Raw genomic sequence first — 17,561 nt, forward strand, 5'->3', positions numbered from 1 at the left:
TAGGGCCTTGACTTATACTTGGAACGACTTATACTTGAGTATATACGGTATTTACTGTACATCCAAATCAGGTGAACGGTGTAGGAATTACAACAGTTTGTATATGTGCCTCCCACTTTTTAAGGGACCAAACGTAATGGGACAGATTAACAATCATCCATCAAACTTTCACTTTTTAATACTTGGTTGCAAATCCTTTGCAGTCAATTACAGCCTGAAGTCTGGAGCACATAGACATCACCAGACGCTGGGTTTCATCCCTGGTGATGCTCTGCCAGGCCTCTACTGCAACTGTCTTCAGTTCCTGCTTGTTCTTGGGGCATTTTCCCTTCAGTTTTGTCTTTAGCAAGTGAAATGCATGCTTAATTGGATTCAGATGTGGCGCTGTTCTAGTGGAGTAAATATTTGATGGTAAAACCGCCGTTTTATACCTTGTGTAGTCTCCTAGACCAGGTATAAAAGTTGGATAGTTTAAATTGTATATACTATAAATTAGTGGCAAGTGCCTCAAACCTTATGTGTGTGCACATATATCACAGTGTGGTGCTGCAGACTTATGGTGTCCTTTAGCAATTGGACTACTTCAAACCAAAAATGGGTTTACAAAAAATATTTACTCCACTAGAACAGCTACATTTGTTTTCTATATATATTCTAGTACACTCCACCCAGGTGGAACTGTACCTGTAGAGGCAGCAGTTCTATATTCCATCTGTACCCATATCCACTACGCGGACTCATTTTATAGTCTTTAATTGGATTCAGGTCAGGTGATTGACTTGGCCATTGCTTAACATTCCACTTCTTTCCCTTAAAAAACTCTTTGGTTGCTTTTGCAGTATGCTTTGGGTCATTGTCCATCTGCACTGTGAAGCGCCGTCCAATGAGTTCTGAAGCATTTTGCTGAATATGAGCAGATAATATTGCCCGAAACACTTCAGAATTCATCCTGCTGCTTTTGTCAGCAGTCACATCATCAATAAATACAAGAGAACCAGTTCCATTGGCAGCCATACATGCCCACGCCATGACACTACCACCACCATGATTCACTCATGAGGTGGTATGCTTTGGATCATGAGCCGTTTCTTTTCCTTCTCCATACTCTTCTCTTCCCATCACTCTGGTACACGTTGATCTTGGTCTCATCTGTCCATAGGATGTTGTTCCAGAACTGTGAAGGCTTTTTTAGATGATGTTTGGCAAACTCTAATCTGACCTTCCTGTTTTTGAGGCTCACCACTGGTTTACATCTTGTGGTAAACCCTCTGTATTCACTATGGTGAAGTCTTCTCTTGATTGTTGACTTTGACACACATACACCTACCTCCTGGAGAGTGTTCTTGATCTGGCCAACTGTTGTGAAGGGAGTTTTCTTCACCAGGGAAAGAATTCTTCGGTCATCCACCACAGTTGTTTTCCGTGGTCTTACGGGTCTTTTGGTGTTGCTGAGCTCACCGGTGCGCTCTTTCTTTTTAAGAATGTTCTACACAGTTGATTTGGCCACACCTAATGTTTTTGCTATCTCTCTGATGGGTTTGTTTTGTTTTTTCAGCCTAATGATGGCTTGGCTTCACTGATAGTGAATGATCTTTGGATCTCCTATTGAGAGTTAACCGCAACAGATTCCAAATGCAAATAGCACACTTGAAATGAACTCTGGACCTTTTATCTGCTCCTTGTAAATGGGATAATGAGGGACTAACACACACCTGGCCATGGAACAGCTGAGCAGCCAATTGTCTCATTACTTTTGGCCCCTTAAAAAGTGGGAGGCACGTATACAAACTGTTGTAATTCCTACACCGTTCACATGATTTGGATGTAAATACCCTCAAATTAAAGCTGAAAGTCTGCAGTTAAAGAACATCTTGTTTGTTTCATTTCAAATCCATTGTGGTGATGTATAGAGCCAAAAAGATTATAATTGTGTCAATGTTCCAATATTTCTGGACCTGACTGTAATATACTGTAAATACAAATGAAGAGGGACAGAAGGATTTGGTTCCAAATAAGAGACCATCCAAATGAAGGATAGTTGGGAGCTAATTTTACAGGTTCATTTTAAGCTCTACCCACGAGATATCTGAATAAAAAAAAAGTTTACACTTAAAAAAAACTATGGATTCATTTGGAATATATAGAAATGGTGATGCAAACCTAAATTAAATTGATTTTTTTACAATTTTTTTAAGCAGAAAGGTGAACTAAACTGTAAGGTAAAAATCTGTAAGGTAAACCAGTCATGACAGATGTATGCAAGAAGGCATTGCTAACCTTATCCTGAAACTTCTAGCTGCCTAACTATGATTCTGATCCTCTGGCCTCCGAACTGTCTGTGTCATTGACGGAGAATAATAATATAATACCCGCAAGCCATTTTGCATACTTTTTCTATGTCAATGCTTCAAAGTCTGGTTCATGGTTTACCTTTAATTTTGTGGAAAAATGAAACAAGAATTCTTATTGGTCACTATAGGCAACAAGTCCATATCTCATTGCTTGTTTCCACAATGGTCACTTAAAGTAGCATTCTGGGCTTTTTACTATCTATGCTTAAAAACCACTCCTCCTCTCCCCCTCCTAACACCTATACTAACTAACCTGTGTAAAAAAAAAAAAAAAAAAAAAAAGATATCCACACTTGCCTATTATCAGGCTGCTTCAGTCCGGTCACATGATTTCCTTTGTGTCAGCCAGTGCTGGCTACAGGAGCGTGGAGAGAGCACATGACAATGTCTGGTAATGTCGCGGTGATGTCAGCCTTATGTCTGGTGATGTCACCCTTGATGTCTGGTAATGCCGCAGTGATGCCATGCTTACTATGGCTCATCCGCTGTTGGTGCTCCCTCTTCTCCGGTGCAGTAGCGCTAGCTGACAAGGGTGAACCAGTCGCGTGACCAGACTGGAGTCGCATTAAGATAGGCAAGTATAGATATATTTTTTACACAGGTTAGTTAGTATCAGTGTTAGGAGAGTGGAGGGAGGGTTTTTAAGCATAGCTAGTAAATGCCCAGGATTCTACTTTAAGAAGTATTGACGTCAAACAACCAGCATGACAGTCAGGCAAGTAGCATTTTCAGAAGGAGCCTACCTATTTCGTTCATGATAGGTGCAATTTAAAACCTGTGGTGTCCTTGTATAATGTATCATTCTTCACATAATATTAGCTATACTGTTTCTAAACTGCTACTGGTAGACAAAAGTGGTGTGTGCTATATCTAGAGATTTTACTTTTTATTTATTCTGTTTGTAATTGCAGAAAATTAAACCTATATTGAAGAAGTTGATACAACTTATGGAAAAGCAGGGCAAGTAAGTACATTGCATTTTGTATTAATGCGACCCTGTCGCTTCCCCCTAGGAATAGCTCACTGCAATAGAAAACTGCAAATACTAACCTCCCTGGTAGGTGGGGAGCTGAATTGCACTCCTGCATTGTCTTCATCATTGGACAATGTTGGATCCCTGTATTCCCACTACTCACTTTGGACACCAGACACAGTAGTGATGTAGGGCCGGTAGGAGGAACCATTGAGCACAGTGGTGGTTGTAGGCATTTGACTCTGACTGGAATTGTTGAAAGTGGAAGATTTTGCTCGAGGCTGCTGTGTTGGAACACAGTGGAGTTCGGCTTGTCACTGTCAGGGCTGGGCTCAGCCCTTCCTTCTCTGAGGTGGCCGCTCAGCTGTCGGCTAATTGCCAGCTCCTTTCTCTCCACAGTGACTCACCTGTTTATGATATCCTGCTTGTCAGTCCTGCCTACTTAAGCCGTCCAGCCCAGAGAATCTCTTCCTTCACCTTGGTCAATATCACAGAGACTATCTCCTGCGTTCCTGTTAGACTTGCTTGGCTGACATCCCTTCTGGCTCCAAATCCTGCTTGCTGTTCCACTACATCGACTCCTGACTTTCTGGCTTGGCTGACTATCCGTTCCAGTTACCGAACTTTGGCTATGTTTTGACTACGCTTGTTCTATTTACTTTTATTATTAAACGAAAAGTGAACGAAAGTGTGATTTAACTGTACTTCTGTCTCGGTCTGATTCATGGTTTCTGACAGTAGGCAAAGGCCATGAATTCAGAAGATGCAGTCAATCTACTTGTTGGTAATATTTTTTCCAGATCGGATGAGCAGGATCACTGCATGGATCAGTTTGCCATGGCGTTACAAACTCTCCTGAGTCACAAGGCTCACCTGGAATCTCCCACTGTGGCTGCTCTGGTACAACCTGTGTTGCAGGCCGTCCCTGCTGCTGCTCCAGTCTCTGTGCAGGCACCTGCCTCGAGTATTGCTGCTATAAGGGGTATGTCTGGTTCCACTCCGCTTCCCCAGCAATTTCGGGGCAATCCAGTCCAATGCAGAGGGTTTCCTAACCAGGTTGAGATATACTTTGAGATGCTGCCCCAGATGTTTCCCACGGACAGAAGCAAAGTAGGTTTCGTGATATCTTGACTTTCTGAGAGAGTCTTGGCCTGGGCAAACCCTCTATGGGAGACGCAAAAACCTGTTGTCTTGAGTTACCCTGAGTTGGTGGTTTCTTTTAAAAAGGTATTTGAAGTTCCTGCACGCTGCTGCCAAGTGCCTCATGTCCATCAGAGTACGAGAACTGTTGCCGATTACGCCATTCAATTCCTTACTCTGGCAGCAGAGGTTGCTTGGAACAATGAGGCCCTCGTGGCTGCTTTTTCTCATGGTCTCTCGAATACCATCAAGGTTGAGATAGCAGCCTGAGATATACCCACTGAGCTGGAGATCACGTTTGCCATCCTCATTGACTCCAGACTCAGAGAAAGACTCTCTTTTAAGGAGCGCTTGTGGAAGCCTCCCGTACATTGGTCTCCGAGCTTTACAGTCCCACCCTTGCCTCCCTCACCTCCCATGCCTCCTGGTACCGAGTCGGTCAGTGAAGGTGAACCCATGCACTTGGGCTTCACGTGTCTCTCTGCTGACGAGAGAGCCCTTAGGAGGAGGGAGAGATTGCTTTTATTGTGGCCAGACAGGTCACTTTTTTAAGTCTTGTCCTACCCATCCAGGGAACGCCCGAATCTTGAGGTCCTGTCATGGACAGACCTTAGGTGGTGTTGTTTCGTCCCCAGTTATCCAGAAGGATAAGCCCTTGGTTTCAGTTACCCTTTCTTGGGTGTCGAGATACAGGCTCTAATCGACTCTGGGGCTGCAGGCCTGTTTATTGATGCTGCCTTTGTATCGAAGCACTCGATTCCACTGCAGCTGTGTGACACTCCACTTGCCATTGAGGCTCTTCACCGGACACCTCTACAGCCTGCCCATGTGACTCATGAGACTGTTCCATTGTCCATGGCCGTAGGGGCTCTTCACCATGAGATAATCCAATTCCAAATTATTTCCTCACCTAAGTTTCTGCTGGTTATTGGTTATCCTTGGTTACAGAGGCACAACCCCTCTTTTGATTGGCTCCGTGCTGAGGTTCTTTCCTGGTTGCCACAATGCAGTAAGAAATGCTTCCAGAAGGTAGCCAAGGTCCTGTGCACCTCTTCACTCTCCTCCGTGCCGGAGGAGTACCACAATTTTAGTGTTGTCTTTGACAAAAGGTCAAGCCAGTAGTTTGCCTCCACATCGGTCGTATGATTGCGCTACTGACCTTCAACCTGGTGCCATACCCCCTCGTGGCCGGGTTTACCCTTTGTCGGTCTTGAAGGATAAGGCCATGGAGGAGTATGTTGCAGACGCACTTTCTTGAGGTTTCATCCGCAAATCCTCGTCTTCTGCCAGTGCTGGTTTCTTTTTTGTGAAGAGTGGTAAACTGAGACCTTGTATTGATTATAGGGGTCTCAATCCTTTCACGATTAAGAATGCCTATCCGATTCTGTTGATTACAGAGTTATTTGACCACCTCAAGGGAGCAACAGTTTTCACAAAGTTTGATTTGAGAGAGGTATACAGTCTCGTGAGGATTAAGGAGGGCGATGAGTGGAAAACTGCGTTTAATACCAGTACCTCATAATGCCTTTTGGCCTTTGTAATGCCCCAGCAGTTTTCCAATAATTGATTAATGGTGTCCTCTGGGATTTGTTACAGTTATGTGTGGTGGTTTATCTCAACGATATCCTCATGTTTTCCAAGTCCCCGGAGAGCCACCACACTGTCTGTCGTGTGCTTCAGAAACTAAGGGAGAACAATCTCTATTGTAAATTGGAGAAGTGCGAATTCCATCGTGAACAGGTTAAATTTCCACTGCTGGTTTTTCGATGGACCCAGAGAAACTTTCAGCAGTCCTACAGTGACCCGACCCGTGGGTTTACGTCCTCTGCAGCCTTTTCTTGGCTTTGCCAACTATTATCGTACGTTTATTCGTAACTTCTCGTCTCTGATCAAACCCCTGACTGATATGCCCAGAAAGCAACCCACAGAGTTGGTCTCCGGAGTCCATTAGGGCCTTTGAGAATCTCAAGGCTGCCTTTGTTTCTGCTCCTGTGTTGGCACATCCTGATCCTACCTTACCTTTTTTCCTTGAGGTTGATGCTTCTGAGACTGGAGTTGGCGCCCTTCTGTCTTAACGTCCTACCTCTGAGAGCGCTATGCATCCTTGTAGCTTCTTTTCCAAAAAATTGTCACCTGTGGAGTGCAATTACGAGATTGGTGACAGAGAGCTGTTAGCGATCATTTTAGCCCTGAAAGAATGCAGACATCTCCTCGAAGGTACCACTGTGCCGATTCTCATTCTTACTGACCATAAGAATCTCACATTCTTGTCTGAGGCTAAACGCCTCTCTCCCAGAAGAGCGCGATGGGCTCTTTTCTTGTAAAGATTCAATTACATTGTCTTACCCGGTACTAAGAATGTAAGTGCTGACGCTTTGTCACGACAATTTTCCTCCACTTCCAAGATGGAGTCGGTTCTGGTTCCTGTGATTCCTCCTGATCGTATTCTGGCTACGGCTCGCACCAGTCTCACTTCTCCTTTGGGTGACAAAATTCTTGCTGCTCAGGTCCATGCTCCTCCTGAGAAACCGTGTGACTGCGGCTTTGTCATAGAGAGTCTCCGTACTGCCGTGCTTCAGACTTACTGGCCACCCTGGGAAGAATCAACTCTTTTGGGCCATTTCCCAACAATTCTAGTGGCCTAGTCTACGTGCTGATGTAACCGCCTTCATAGCTGCCTGTTCCGTGTGTGTTCAGAGTAAGACTCCACGACACCTTCCAGTGAGCCTCCTACAACCCATACCCAATGGAGAGAGGCCCTGGACCCACCTGTCTATGGATTTCATTGTGGACTTATCCAGCTCCCAGGGCAACACAGTTATCCTTATGGTGGTGGACCGGTTCTCAAAAATCTCTCATTTCATTCCTCTTAAGAAGTTGCCCACTTCTAAGGAACTGACTTCCATTTTTGCTCGGGAGATCTTTCGCTTACATGGGCTACCCAAGGTAATTGTCTCAGACAGGGGTAATAAGTTTGTGTCCCGGTTCTAGCGAGCCTTTTGTGCACAGTTGGGAATTCAGCTTGCTTTGTCCTCTGCGTATCACCCGCAGTCTAATGGGGCCTCAGAACGAGGCAATCAGTCCTTGGAGCAATTCCTATGTTGCTATATTTCTGACCATCATAACAACTGGTCAGACCTCTTACCGTGGGCAGAGTTTTCTCACAATAGTGCTTTGAATTCTGCTTCCCGATTGTCCCCGTTTATGGCGAACTATGGTTTCCAACCTTCCATGTTGCCTGACTCATTTGGTCCGCAGAGTATTCCTGCATTAGAGGAGGATCTCCGAGGTCTTCGTTCCACTTGGGCACAAGTCCAGGAGGCTTTGCGACATGCTAATGATAGGTACAGACTCCATGCTGACCGCAGACGCCTGCCTGCGCCTTCCTACCAGATTGGGGACAGGGTCTGGCTGTTATCTCGCAACCTCCGACTTTGTGTTCCCTCTCTGAAGTTCACACCTCAGTATATTGGGCCTTTCCTTATACTTAGCAGGATAAACCCAGTGGCTTACGCGTTAGACCTTCCTTCTAATATGCGTACCTCTAATGTATTTCATGTCTCCTTATTAAAACCTTTGGTCTGCAACCGCTGTACCACCTCAGTGCCATGTCCTCACCCTGTACGGGCTGAGAATCATGAGGAGTATAAAGTACAGTCCATTGTTGACTCCCGTGGGTGCATACAGTACCTGGTGCATTGGAAAGGGTATGGTCCGGGGGAATGCTCTTGGGTCTCATCCTCGGACGTACATGCCCCTGTCCTCCGTTATTTTCATAGGCTTTTTTCCCCTCAAGCCTGGTGGTCCTCCGAGGGGGAGGGGTCGTTGAGGAGGGGGTACTGTCAGGGCTGGGCTCAGCCCTTCCCTCTCTAAGCTAGCCTCTCAGTTGTCGGCTAATTGCCAGCTCCTATCTCTCCACAGTGACTCACCTGATGAGTCACTTGATGATTTCCTGCTCGTCAGTCATGCCTACTTAAGCCGTCCAGCCCAGAGGATCTTTGCCTTTGCCTTGGTCAACATCACAGAGACTATCTCCTGCGTTCCTTTTAAAGACTTGCTTGGCTGACATTCCTTCTGGCTCCAGATCCTGCTTGCTGTTCCACTACACTGATCCCTGACTTTCTGGCTTGGCTGACTATCCGTTCCGGTTACCGAACTTTGGCTATGTATTGACTACGTTTGTTCTATTTACTTTTATTATTAAACAAGTGTGATTTAACTGTACTTCTGTCTCCTTCTGATTCATGGTTTCTGACAGTCACATGCAGTGAAGTATTTCATAATCTTTTACTACAGGGATCATTCTTTAAATTTTCTGGGGGAAGCGACAGAGTTGCGTTTTAACTGAGTAGCGCATTTAGCAGTTTTCAGTGGATGGACGAGATTTTTTTTCCCCTGTAATTTGAACTCAATTCTGTACAGAACCCTGATAAAAGTCTCTGCTTTAAGCAGAGTATTGTTGCTATGATTGCTGGGAAATAAATATCATATCTCTCCCTTATAGGGTCCTCTGACTCCAACCACTCCTGTAGCATGTCTGCAATCTCAGATCATCCCCTTTAAGGTTTATGTCAAATGCACTCTTGTCTTTGTTTTGGATAGGGAAGTTTTTAACAGTTTTTCTTTTGTTGTCTGTCTTCTGTTGGGATCATTTACCTTCACTTTGGTGTTCGTTTATGAAACAGTGAAAAGCCGTGATCCTCAGGATCACGGCTGATCTCTGGTGTTTACCAGTTTATGTAGCTGAGATGGCTTCTCATCACAGCACACAACCGCTTTGTCACAAACGGTCAGTTACACTGCAATATCTCTGTCCCAGGATCTGCAGCTCATAAGTGGAGAATCTGGGAGAGATGCTGGTGCGATTAGTAGACAAAGACTTCTTTGTTCCTATATATCAACACCAGTCGGTTAAAAAGTAATATAAACAATGTGTGTGTGTGTGAGTCTCTGTATATATATATAATATACACATTGTCATGGAGCCCATAGTTATCTCTGCTATCTCTGTAGACTACTGTTGAAGCTACAGTATATTCTCCTCCATATATATCTTTCCTAACATTTTCTTCTAATCTTTGTCATCCTGTGCAGGCCTCCTAATGCTGATTCATTTCAGGTGTGTTGCAAAGCTACCCTGGACCTGCACAAATGTATCTGCTGCGATCCTATTTTAAAGAGACAACATGAGCTCCCAGCTCTTTCTGCTGAAATCATTTTAACATTGTTACGTATTTCGGATCCATCGGTGAGTACATGTTGCAAATGCATAGTATTTTTTAAAATAAGTTTTCCCTTTCATGAAACCTTTTACTCTTTATGGGGTCGAAGGCATCGAACAGTCAGGTATTAGTGTAATGTTTACTACACATGTAAGAATAATAAAAAAATAGGTTTGTGATGTCCATTAGCAAAAGCATAGCACTTTTCATTACAATATGTTACTTCCCCATTTTAGGGCTGTACTCCAACTTCTCCATCAACCCCCCCCCCCCACTCCCTAAAGCCCCCTCAAATGTATGTGCAGTAAGTCCATGCAGGAGTAGGTGAGTATTTCAGCTGCTTTTTAAATTTTTTAGTTTTTTTTTTTTTCCAGTACTGGTCAAAAGAAAAAAAAAAACAAGTTCTGTTTTTGCTTACCCATGAAACCTTTGACCCTTACATGGCCCATGTTAATATTATTTAGGTTTTAGGATTAATTGGAACAAACACGATCTGGGAATGTTCTAAGGTTAGACTATGTAGGTCTTGTGTTACAGAATTTATTTCACAAAATGTTCTCATTCCCAATACTTGCAAAACAAAGTTGTGCTTTTCTAGTCTTCTGTTTTTTTTGTTTTTTTTTTTTTTTTTTTTGGTGATATGGAATTAGATGTGGCTAGGAAACCCTCCTACAACTGCTGCTTTTTTTATGCCAGAAATTTTTTTTTAAATTGGATGCGTACTGAAGTCTTGAAAGTCAACACGTAGAATAGATTAGTAAATAAAGTGCTCCTTCTTTATAGAATAACCTATGAGGCTAGGGAATATCTTGCTAAATTTGATAACATCTGGTGGGATTGGGTTTACTGCCCCCACACTTATGAACAGTGCAACTCTGTATTAATACCTTCCTCTATGCACATGTGATTTTGTTCTTTATGTCTAAAGTCACTCCTCATGTGCTATTATAACCCAATACAGAATACTACTCTCACACCGTATTGAATTTAAACAAAGCATGTTATTTCCTAGCAACTATTATTTGTTCAATCCTTCTATATGCACATAATTGCAGTTTGTTTAATGGTTATGTGGTAACACTGCTGCTGTGTGTACCTCTTTTTTTTTTTTTTTAAGTATTTGTTTATTGAACAGACACTTTTCAAAAGGGTACATCAGGAATACGATGAGTGTTATAGAACTTCTGGCCCAACATGGGCAACATAATAATATATCAGAATCAGAACCTCCAATTCCCAAACGGGGGGGGGGGGGGAGAATGTCATATAGTAGGTTCTCAATATTGCTTTTTAGGGACCGCGTCGGACCCCCTGCTTCAACCGTACGGTTTCATAAAAGCAGGAAAACTTTCAAATTCAATTGACAACCAAATTTGTCTCTCATACTGACACACACACACACACATGCCTTGCTACCCCTCCTCAGCCACCCAAAGGCCCCAATCTGAACACATGATAAGTACAATATAGTGTTATAACATGAGTCCGCTACCCACTACTTTTGGAATAGCAGAGTTTTTCTCTGAAAGAAATCAGCAATATCCAGCCATGGCTGCCAGATCTTGAATCACTTTTTTGGGCAGGCTCTGCCATGGTAAATGAGCTTGAAAATGGGCAATACTTTATTCACCGTGCGGTAAAAGGTTTGTATATCCGGAGCCACAACGTTTTCCATTGTTACAGAATTAATTTCCTGGGATAGAATAACAATATATGTACAAGGGTACGAGCGTGAGTCCTTGGATAAAGTCATTTAACACACCAAGTAAACCAATTTCAGGAGTATGAGGTACAGGTAAATGTAAAGTGTTGTCAAAAAAGAAAATAAGTCCTTCCAATATACTGACAAGGCAGGTCAAGACCAAAACATGTGTAAGTACTCAGCTTCAGTATGCCCACATCTGGAACAGGAGGACACAGAGTCAAAGCCCATGCAGGCTAATCTGGCAGGAATGTAATGCAGCTGGTGTATAAATTTGAACTGTGTATAGCGATCATTAGAACTTAGGTCCTGGAAGCAGATTTCAGAGGCCTCTCCTCCCACCCCTCCTCGGACAGCCCAGGAATCGGAGCCTCCCATTTCCTTTGAGTAAGCTGGGATGGAACTGACCCCAGCTACTGAAAACGTGAATAAACTGTCGTAACCAGTTTCTCAATATCTGGATAGGACAACAGCACCTCCAAAGGTGATTCTGAGAGCTCCTGTGTCAAACTGGCAAACTGTGCCCGGATGGCATGACGCAACAAAAGATATTTAAAAAATAATTAGTCACTCCACAACTGGCCTTCAACTCATCAAAGGAAGCAAAATGTTATGAACAAAAATGTGAGAGATATGGGTGACCCCTAGTCGTGTCCACCACAGGGAGTCCGGGTGGCCCATGAGCTCTGAGAAATTGGGATTTTGCCACAGGGGGGCATTAGGAGACACCCCTCCCGAAGTTGTCAACGTTCTAGTACCCTCATACCAGGCAAGCCAGCTAACCTCTATCGGAGAGTAGCATTTAGGTATCGACCTGTGTAGTGCATCCACAGCTGAGGTCCTAGAACCATAGAGTGCAGTCAGCAGAGTGGTGGAGGGAGATGAGGTCTCCAGGAACCAGTCATAAATGTAGGTAAGTTGTGATGCCAAAAAATAGTGCCTTAGATTTGGACAAGCCAATCCGCCATCTGCTTTAGCAGCTTGGAGAGATGCTTTTGCAATATGTGGACGTGCGCCCTGCCAGAGGAAGGTGGACAAAATCGAGTCTAATTTTTAAAAAGTTTTTGTAACAAAAAAATGGAGATGCACGAAAAACATATAAAAAATTGGGTAAGTATATAATTTTAAAAATGTTTACACGGCCAATCAGTTTGAGAGGCAAGGAAGTCCAGGTGTGCAGCCTATTCTCCATGTGTGTTATAATTGGAGTTATGTTAATGGATTTATAAGTAGACAAATCTGCATTTATATGGATCCTGAGATACTTAAATGTGGGTTGAATGACCAGTTTGGAGCAAGTTAGATATGTGTAATCGAGGTTAGGGCCAATGGGAAATGCAACAGTTTTTTCCCAACTGACCCGTAGCACAGAGACCTTCCCGAATTCTTCCACGACCACCATTAATGACACAAAGGACTGCTCCGAGCCAGCTAGGTAAATTAATGCATCATAGGCATAGAGAGAGATCTTTTCCGTTTGCTCACCATAACGTATGACACCCACTGTTGCCGACTGTCGTACTGCCAGAGCAAGAGGCTCTATGGCCAGTGCAAACAGAAGCAGCGAGAGCGGGCACCCTGTCTCGTACCCCTCTGCAAAGAAAAATAACATCAGATATGTCCTTGGTGCATACCCTGGCCCTAGGGTTAGTGTAGAGCAGGCAAACCCAATTGATGTAGTGAAGGCTAAAACCCATCCAATGCATGGTTTCCCAAAGGAAGGACCAATTAACGGTGTCAAAAGCCTTCAGCACATCCAAGGATAACACCAGTCCGCTTTTTTGGTCAGTGGCCACCCTGTGAACATGTAAATAAAGACGCCGAATGTTGACGTATGTGCTCTTACCAGGCATGAACCCTGTTTGGTCCTGATGGACAAGGTGAAGAATAACCTTCTCTAGTCTTATAGCTAGGAGTTTGGCCAGCACTTTAACATCACTATTTAATAGTGAGATTGGGCGATATAACCCGCATAATAATTTGTCCTTGTCAGGTTTGGGGAGTACAACAATAAAAGCTTCGCACTTAGAGGCGGGAAGCTCCCCTTCCTTCAACGCAGCTTCAAACAGAGAATGTAGTTTTTTTGCAAGGTCTTCCACATTGCTTGTACCACTCTATACCGTCTAACCCAGGAGTCTTGTTTGGAGGGAGAAAATACTGTATATGGCCTCTGTAATTTCTTCAGTCATTAGGGGTTTATCCAAAATAAGTCTGTGGGAGTCCTCCAATTTGGGAAATTGGATGGATTCAAAGAAGCCCGCCAACTCAAGCTCGGCAGGGGGTGCTGGAGCCGTGTAGAGGTGTTCATAAAAGGACCTAAATGTCTGGTTAATGGTTGAAGGATCCGATAAGACTGATCCATCATGGAGTCTAATTTGTGATATAGACCTATCGGTGTATGCTGTACGAGAAAGATATGCCAGCAATTTGCCATTCTTTGCCATTCTTTGTAAGAGCCCTGCACAGCTGCCTTAAAGGCATCCCAAGTGGGGCCCATGGGGGAGGACCCTGTATTGTGTCCCTCCAGTAATGGGACATATCCTGGTGTATGGGGTCCTGCAGATCAGGAGTGGTTATCCAGAGTGGACTGAGCTTCCACAGCCGAAATGAGCTCTACTGAAAGGGCAGAGTGGTCTGATATCGTTTGCACTATATATCAGACTGCATGAATAGAGGAGGCTAGATCTGATGTCACCAGGGTGTAATCTAGCCTGGAAAGAGCACGGTAGATCTAGGATTGACACGAATACACCCTAAGTAAGGGATTCCTCTGTCGCCATATGTCAACATACCCAAAGGAAGCACACCACTGACCAAACAACTTAAATTCGTAGTGAAGAGGCTTCAAGCGGTCCAGACTTGGGTCAAGCACCGAGTTAAAGTCTCCGACAATGAGGGTTGCACCTTTTGGTAAGGTTGACAGTGAAGACTCTGTGAACACTCAATTCTGTAAAAACCATAACGGGGGTGGGGGGACATATACCACCACTAGTAGTACTGGCACCGCATATACTGTACAGAGGAGAAAAATATATTGACCCTTTGGATCCAAAACAACCCTTTCACAGGAGAAGGGTAGTCATTTACGTATTAAAATTGACACACCCCGGGCATAGTTAGAATAGGTAGCATGATATCTGCACAGTACCCAATGTTTTTTGAGAGCAAGGACCTTGGACCCCATTAAATGTGTCTCCTGCAGGCACAGGATATGTGGTTTGTGTACCTTGAGGAAATCAAACAACGAGGCCCTTTTAAACTTGGTATTTAACTCCCGCACATTCCAGGAGATGCACGTGACCTTGGACATGGTGGAGTAAGGAAAATTATATTAAGCCTTAGAATATTAAGGGCTAGCAGCCCCTGGACTGACCGTAGGCCCCCACACGGCTGCTATCACACATAAACATACAACACACATACAAGCAAACATATCAGCAAACACTCAAGCAATTTGAAAGGAGGACATTTGAATTAAACACCTCTACCCTGAGTTTGACCCCTGCCCGGCTCCAAAAAATAAGGAGCGGGCCTAAACCCCAAACGACTAATAAAGGAAGGGGACCTGGCCTATACATCCAAAGTCAATGAAAACATGTTAGATCAGTCAGTGATCAAAAATGAAAGTAACCTTAGCAGCATAGTCTCCCATGTCTATATCCTCTTGTCAGAGCAAATATTTTTAAGTACCTGTCTTTGTAACAATTCCAAAAGCTGGAAGTGACAAAAGTAGGGGTAGAATTCACTACCAAAATGAGAGCCCAGTTCAGGTGACAGATACCTGGTCAGACAAATGACCAGGTTGTCGCAGGGATTCAAACCAGGAGAGAGCATTCACTGGGCAGAAAATAACAGAGTATTGAATGGCTTTTCCCCGCAGCAGCTGCATGACATGTTGGTATTTGGCCCTTAATGCACGAACAGCAGGGGAGTAATCAGGGAGGAGGGGCATTGTTGCGTTGTTGATCTTGAGGCTCCCTTTCAGGCGAGCAGCGCGAAGGATGGCGTCCCTGTCTTGGTAGTTGAGTAGACAGATAACCATGGTGCGGGGAGGGTTACCTTCAGGGAGTGGTCTGCCAGGAGCTCTAAGGGGGCTTTCCAGGACAAAGCAGGGGGACAGGCAGTCTCACCCAAATTCCTGGGTAAACCAGCTTTCCAGGAAGAATACCAGATCAGACCCCTCGACCCACTCAGGGATGCCCACCAGTCACAGATTATTTCTGCGCAGGCGCTTTTCCAAATGGTCCACCTTATCTTCCAGTGATCTGATTTGGGTGCCACAGGTTTTAAGAGCAGGAATGACAGAGTGTACAGTGTCCTCCAGATCACTAATGCGCCTCTCCGTGTCCAAGACCCGATCCCGGATCTTGTGCATGTCCTGGCGCATTTGTTATGTCTAGTTTAAGCTCCTCCAACTTGCCCATAAGATATGAATGATTTACCTTGATGATTTTGAGGACATCCAGCAGAGTAAACTCCTGGGTCTTCTTCCATGCGATCCTCGCTGGGGGAGATCTGGGATAGCAGCACCGGTTGAACGGGGGCCCCAAGGGAGGTTGGTGGAGAAGGGTCCGGATCCTCTCCAAACAATTCTGGCATGGATGCAAGGGATGCATGTGGAGCAGTGGAGCCTTCTTGTCCGGAGCGTGTGGTGATATTATTATTATTATTATTATTATACAGTATTTATATAGCGCCAACAGTTTATGTAGCGCTTTACAACTTGAGGGTAGACAGTACAAGTACAATACAATTTGATACAGTAGGAATCAGAGGGCCCTGCTCCTTAGAGCTTACAATCTAAGAGGGGAGGTCAAGAGATACAAGAGGTAATAACTGTGGGTGATGTGCTGATTGAGAAGATAAATGTACAGTTGTTAGGTGGGGGCCAGATAGGCTTCTCTGAAGAGATGAGTTTTCAGGGATCGTCTGAAAGTGGATAAAGTAGGAGAAAAACGGACGGATTGGGGTAGAGCATTCCAGAGGATGGGGGAGGCTCTGGAGAAGTCCTGAAGGCGAGCATGGGATGAGGTGACAAGGGAGTTTGAGAGCAGGAGGTCTTGGGAGGAGCGAAGAGAACGATTAGGTTGGTATTTTGTGACTAGGTTAGAGATGTAGCTAGGGGCCAAGTTGTGGATGGCTTTGTAAGTTATAGTTAGTATCTTGAATTTAATTCGGTGACTGAGTGGCAGCCAATGGAGGGATTGGCAGAGGGGTGTAGCAGACGCTGAGCGGTTTGTGTGGTGGATGAGCCTGGCCGCAGCGTTCATGATGGACTGAAGTGGGGATAGCCTATTTAGAGGTAAACCAATGAGGAGGGAGTTGCAGTAGTCAAGGCGGGAGATGACCAGGGAGTGGATTAGAAGCTTTGTGGTGTCAATGGTTAGGAAGGGGCGTATCTTGAAGATGTTGCGAAGACAGAGGCGGCAAGCTTTGGATAGTGATAGAATGTGGGGTCGAAAGGTTAGTTCAGAGTCCAGGATTACACCTAGGACCTTGGCGTGGGGAGATGGGTTGATAGTTGAGCCGTTGATCTTGACAGGGAGATCAGGGGAAGTGGCACCTGAGGGAGGAAATATCATGAGCTCGGTTTTGGATAGGTTGAGTTTGAGAAAGTGATGTGACATCCAGGCTGATATGTCTGCTAATAAGTTGGTAATGCGTGAGGAGACAGATGGAGAGAGCTGGGGGGTGGAGAGATAGATTCGGGTGTCATCAGCGTAGAGATGATATTTAAAGCCGTGGGAGGCAATCAACTGACCCAAGGAGGTGGTGTAGATTGAGAAAAGGAGAGGTCCGAGAACAGAACCTTGGGGGACCCCAACGGAAAAAGGAAGAGGAGAGGAGGAAGTAGAGTTGTAAGTGACACTGAAGGAGCGGTGGGATAGGTAGGATGAGAACCAGCGAAGAGTGCAGTCACGGAGACCAAAGGAGTGGAGTTTTTCGAGGAGGAGTGGGTGGTCCACTGTGTCAAAGGCAGCAGAGAGATCCAGGAGAAGTAGTACAGAATAGTGTCCATTGGCTTTAGCCATTAGTAGGTCATTTGAGAGTTTAAGGAGAGCAGTTTCCGTGGAGTGTTGAGGGCGAAAACCGGACTGAAGGGGATCAAGAAGTTTATTCATGGTCAGATGGTCACTTAATCGGTTGTAGACCAGTCTTTCAAGAAGTTTGGA

At 44.6% G+C, this 17,561-nt stretch overlaps 1 protein-coding gene across 5 annotated transcripts in view; it reads left to right on the plus strand.

Annotated features, from left to right (window-relative positions):
• The window catches only part of RNF213 (ring finger protein 213), a 631,031-nt gene that overhangs the window by 190,199 nt on the left and 423,271 nt on the right, over positions 1-17,561 (plus strand). For all 5 annotated transcript variants that reach the window (XM_073621071.1, XM_073621073.1, XM_073621072.1 and 2 more), the window contains 2 exons: positions 3,263-3,315; positions 9,559-9,712. In XM_073621071.1, coding sequence (XP_073477172.1) covers positions 3,263-3,315; positions 9,559-9,712 — 207 coding nt within the window. The remainder of the gene's footprint in view (positions 1-3,262; positions 3,316-9,558; positions 9,713-17,561) is intronic.

Source organism: Aquarana catesbeiana, linkage group LG03 (assembly GCF_042186555.1).
Source record: "Aquarana catesbeiana isolate 2022-GZ linkage group LG03, ASM4218655v1, whole genome shotgun sequence".
Classification (NCBI taxonomy): domain Eukaryota; kingdom Metazoa; phylum Chordata; class Amphibia; order Anura; family Ranidae; genus Aquarana; species Aquarana catesbeiana.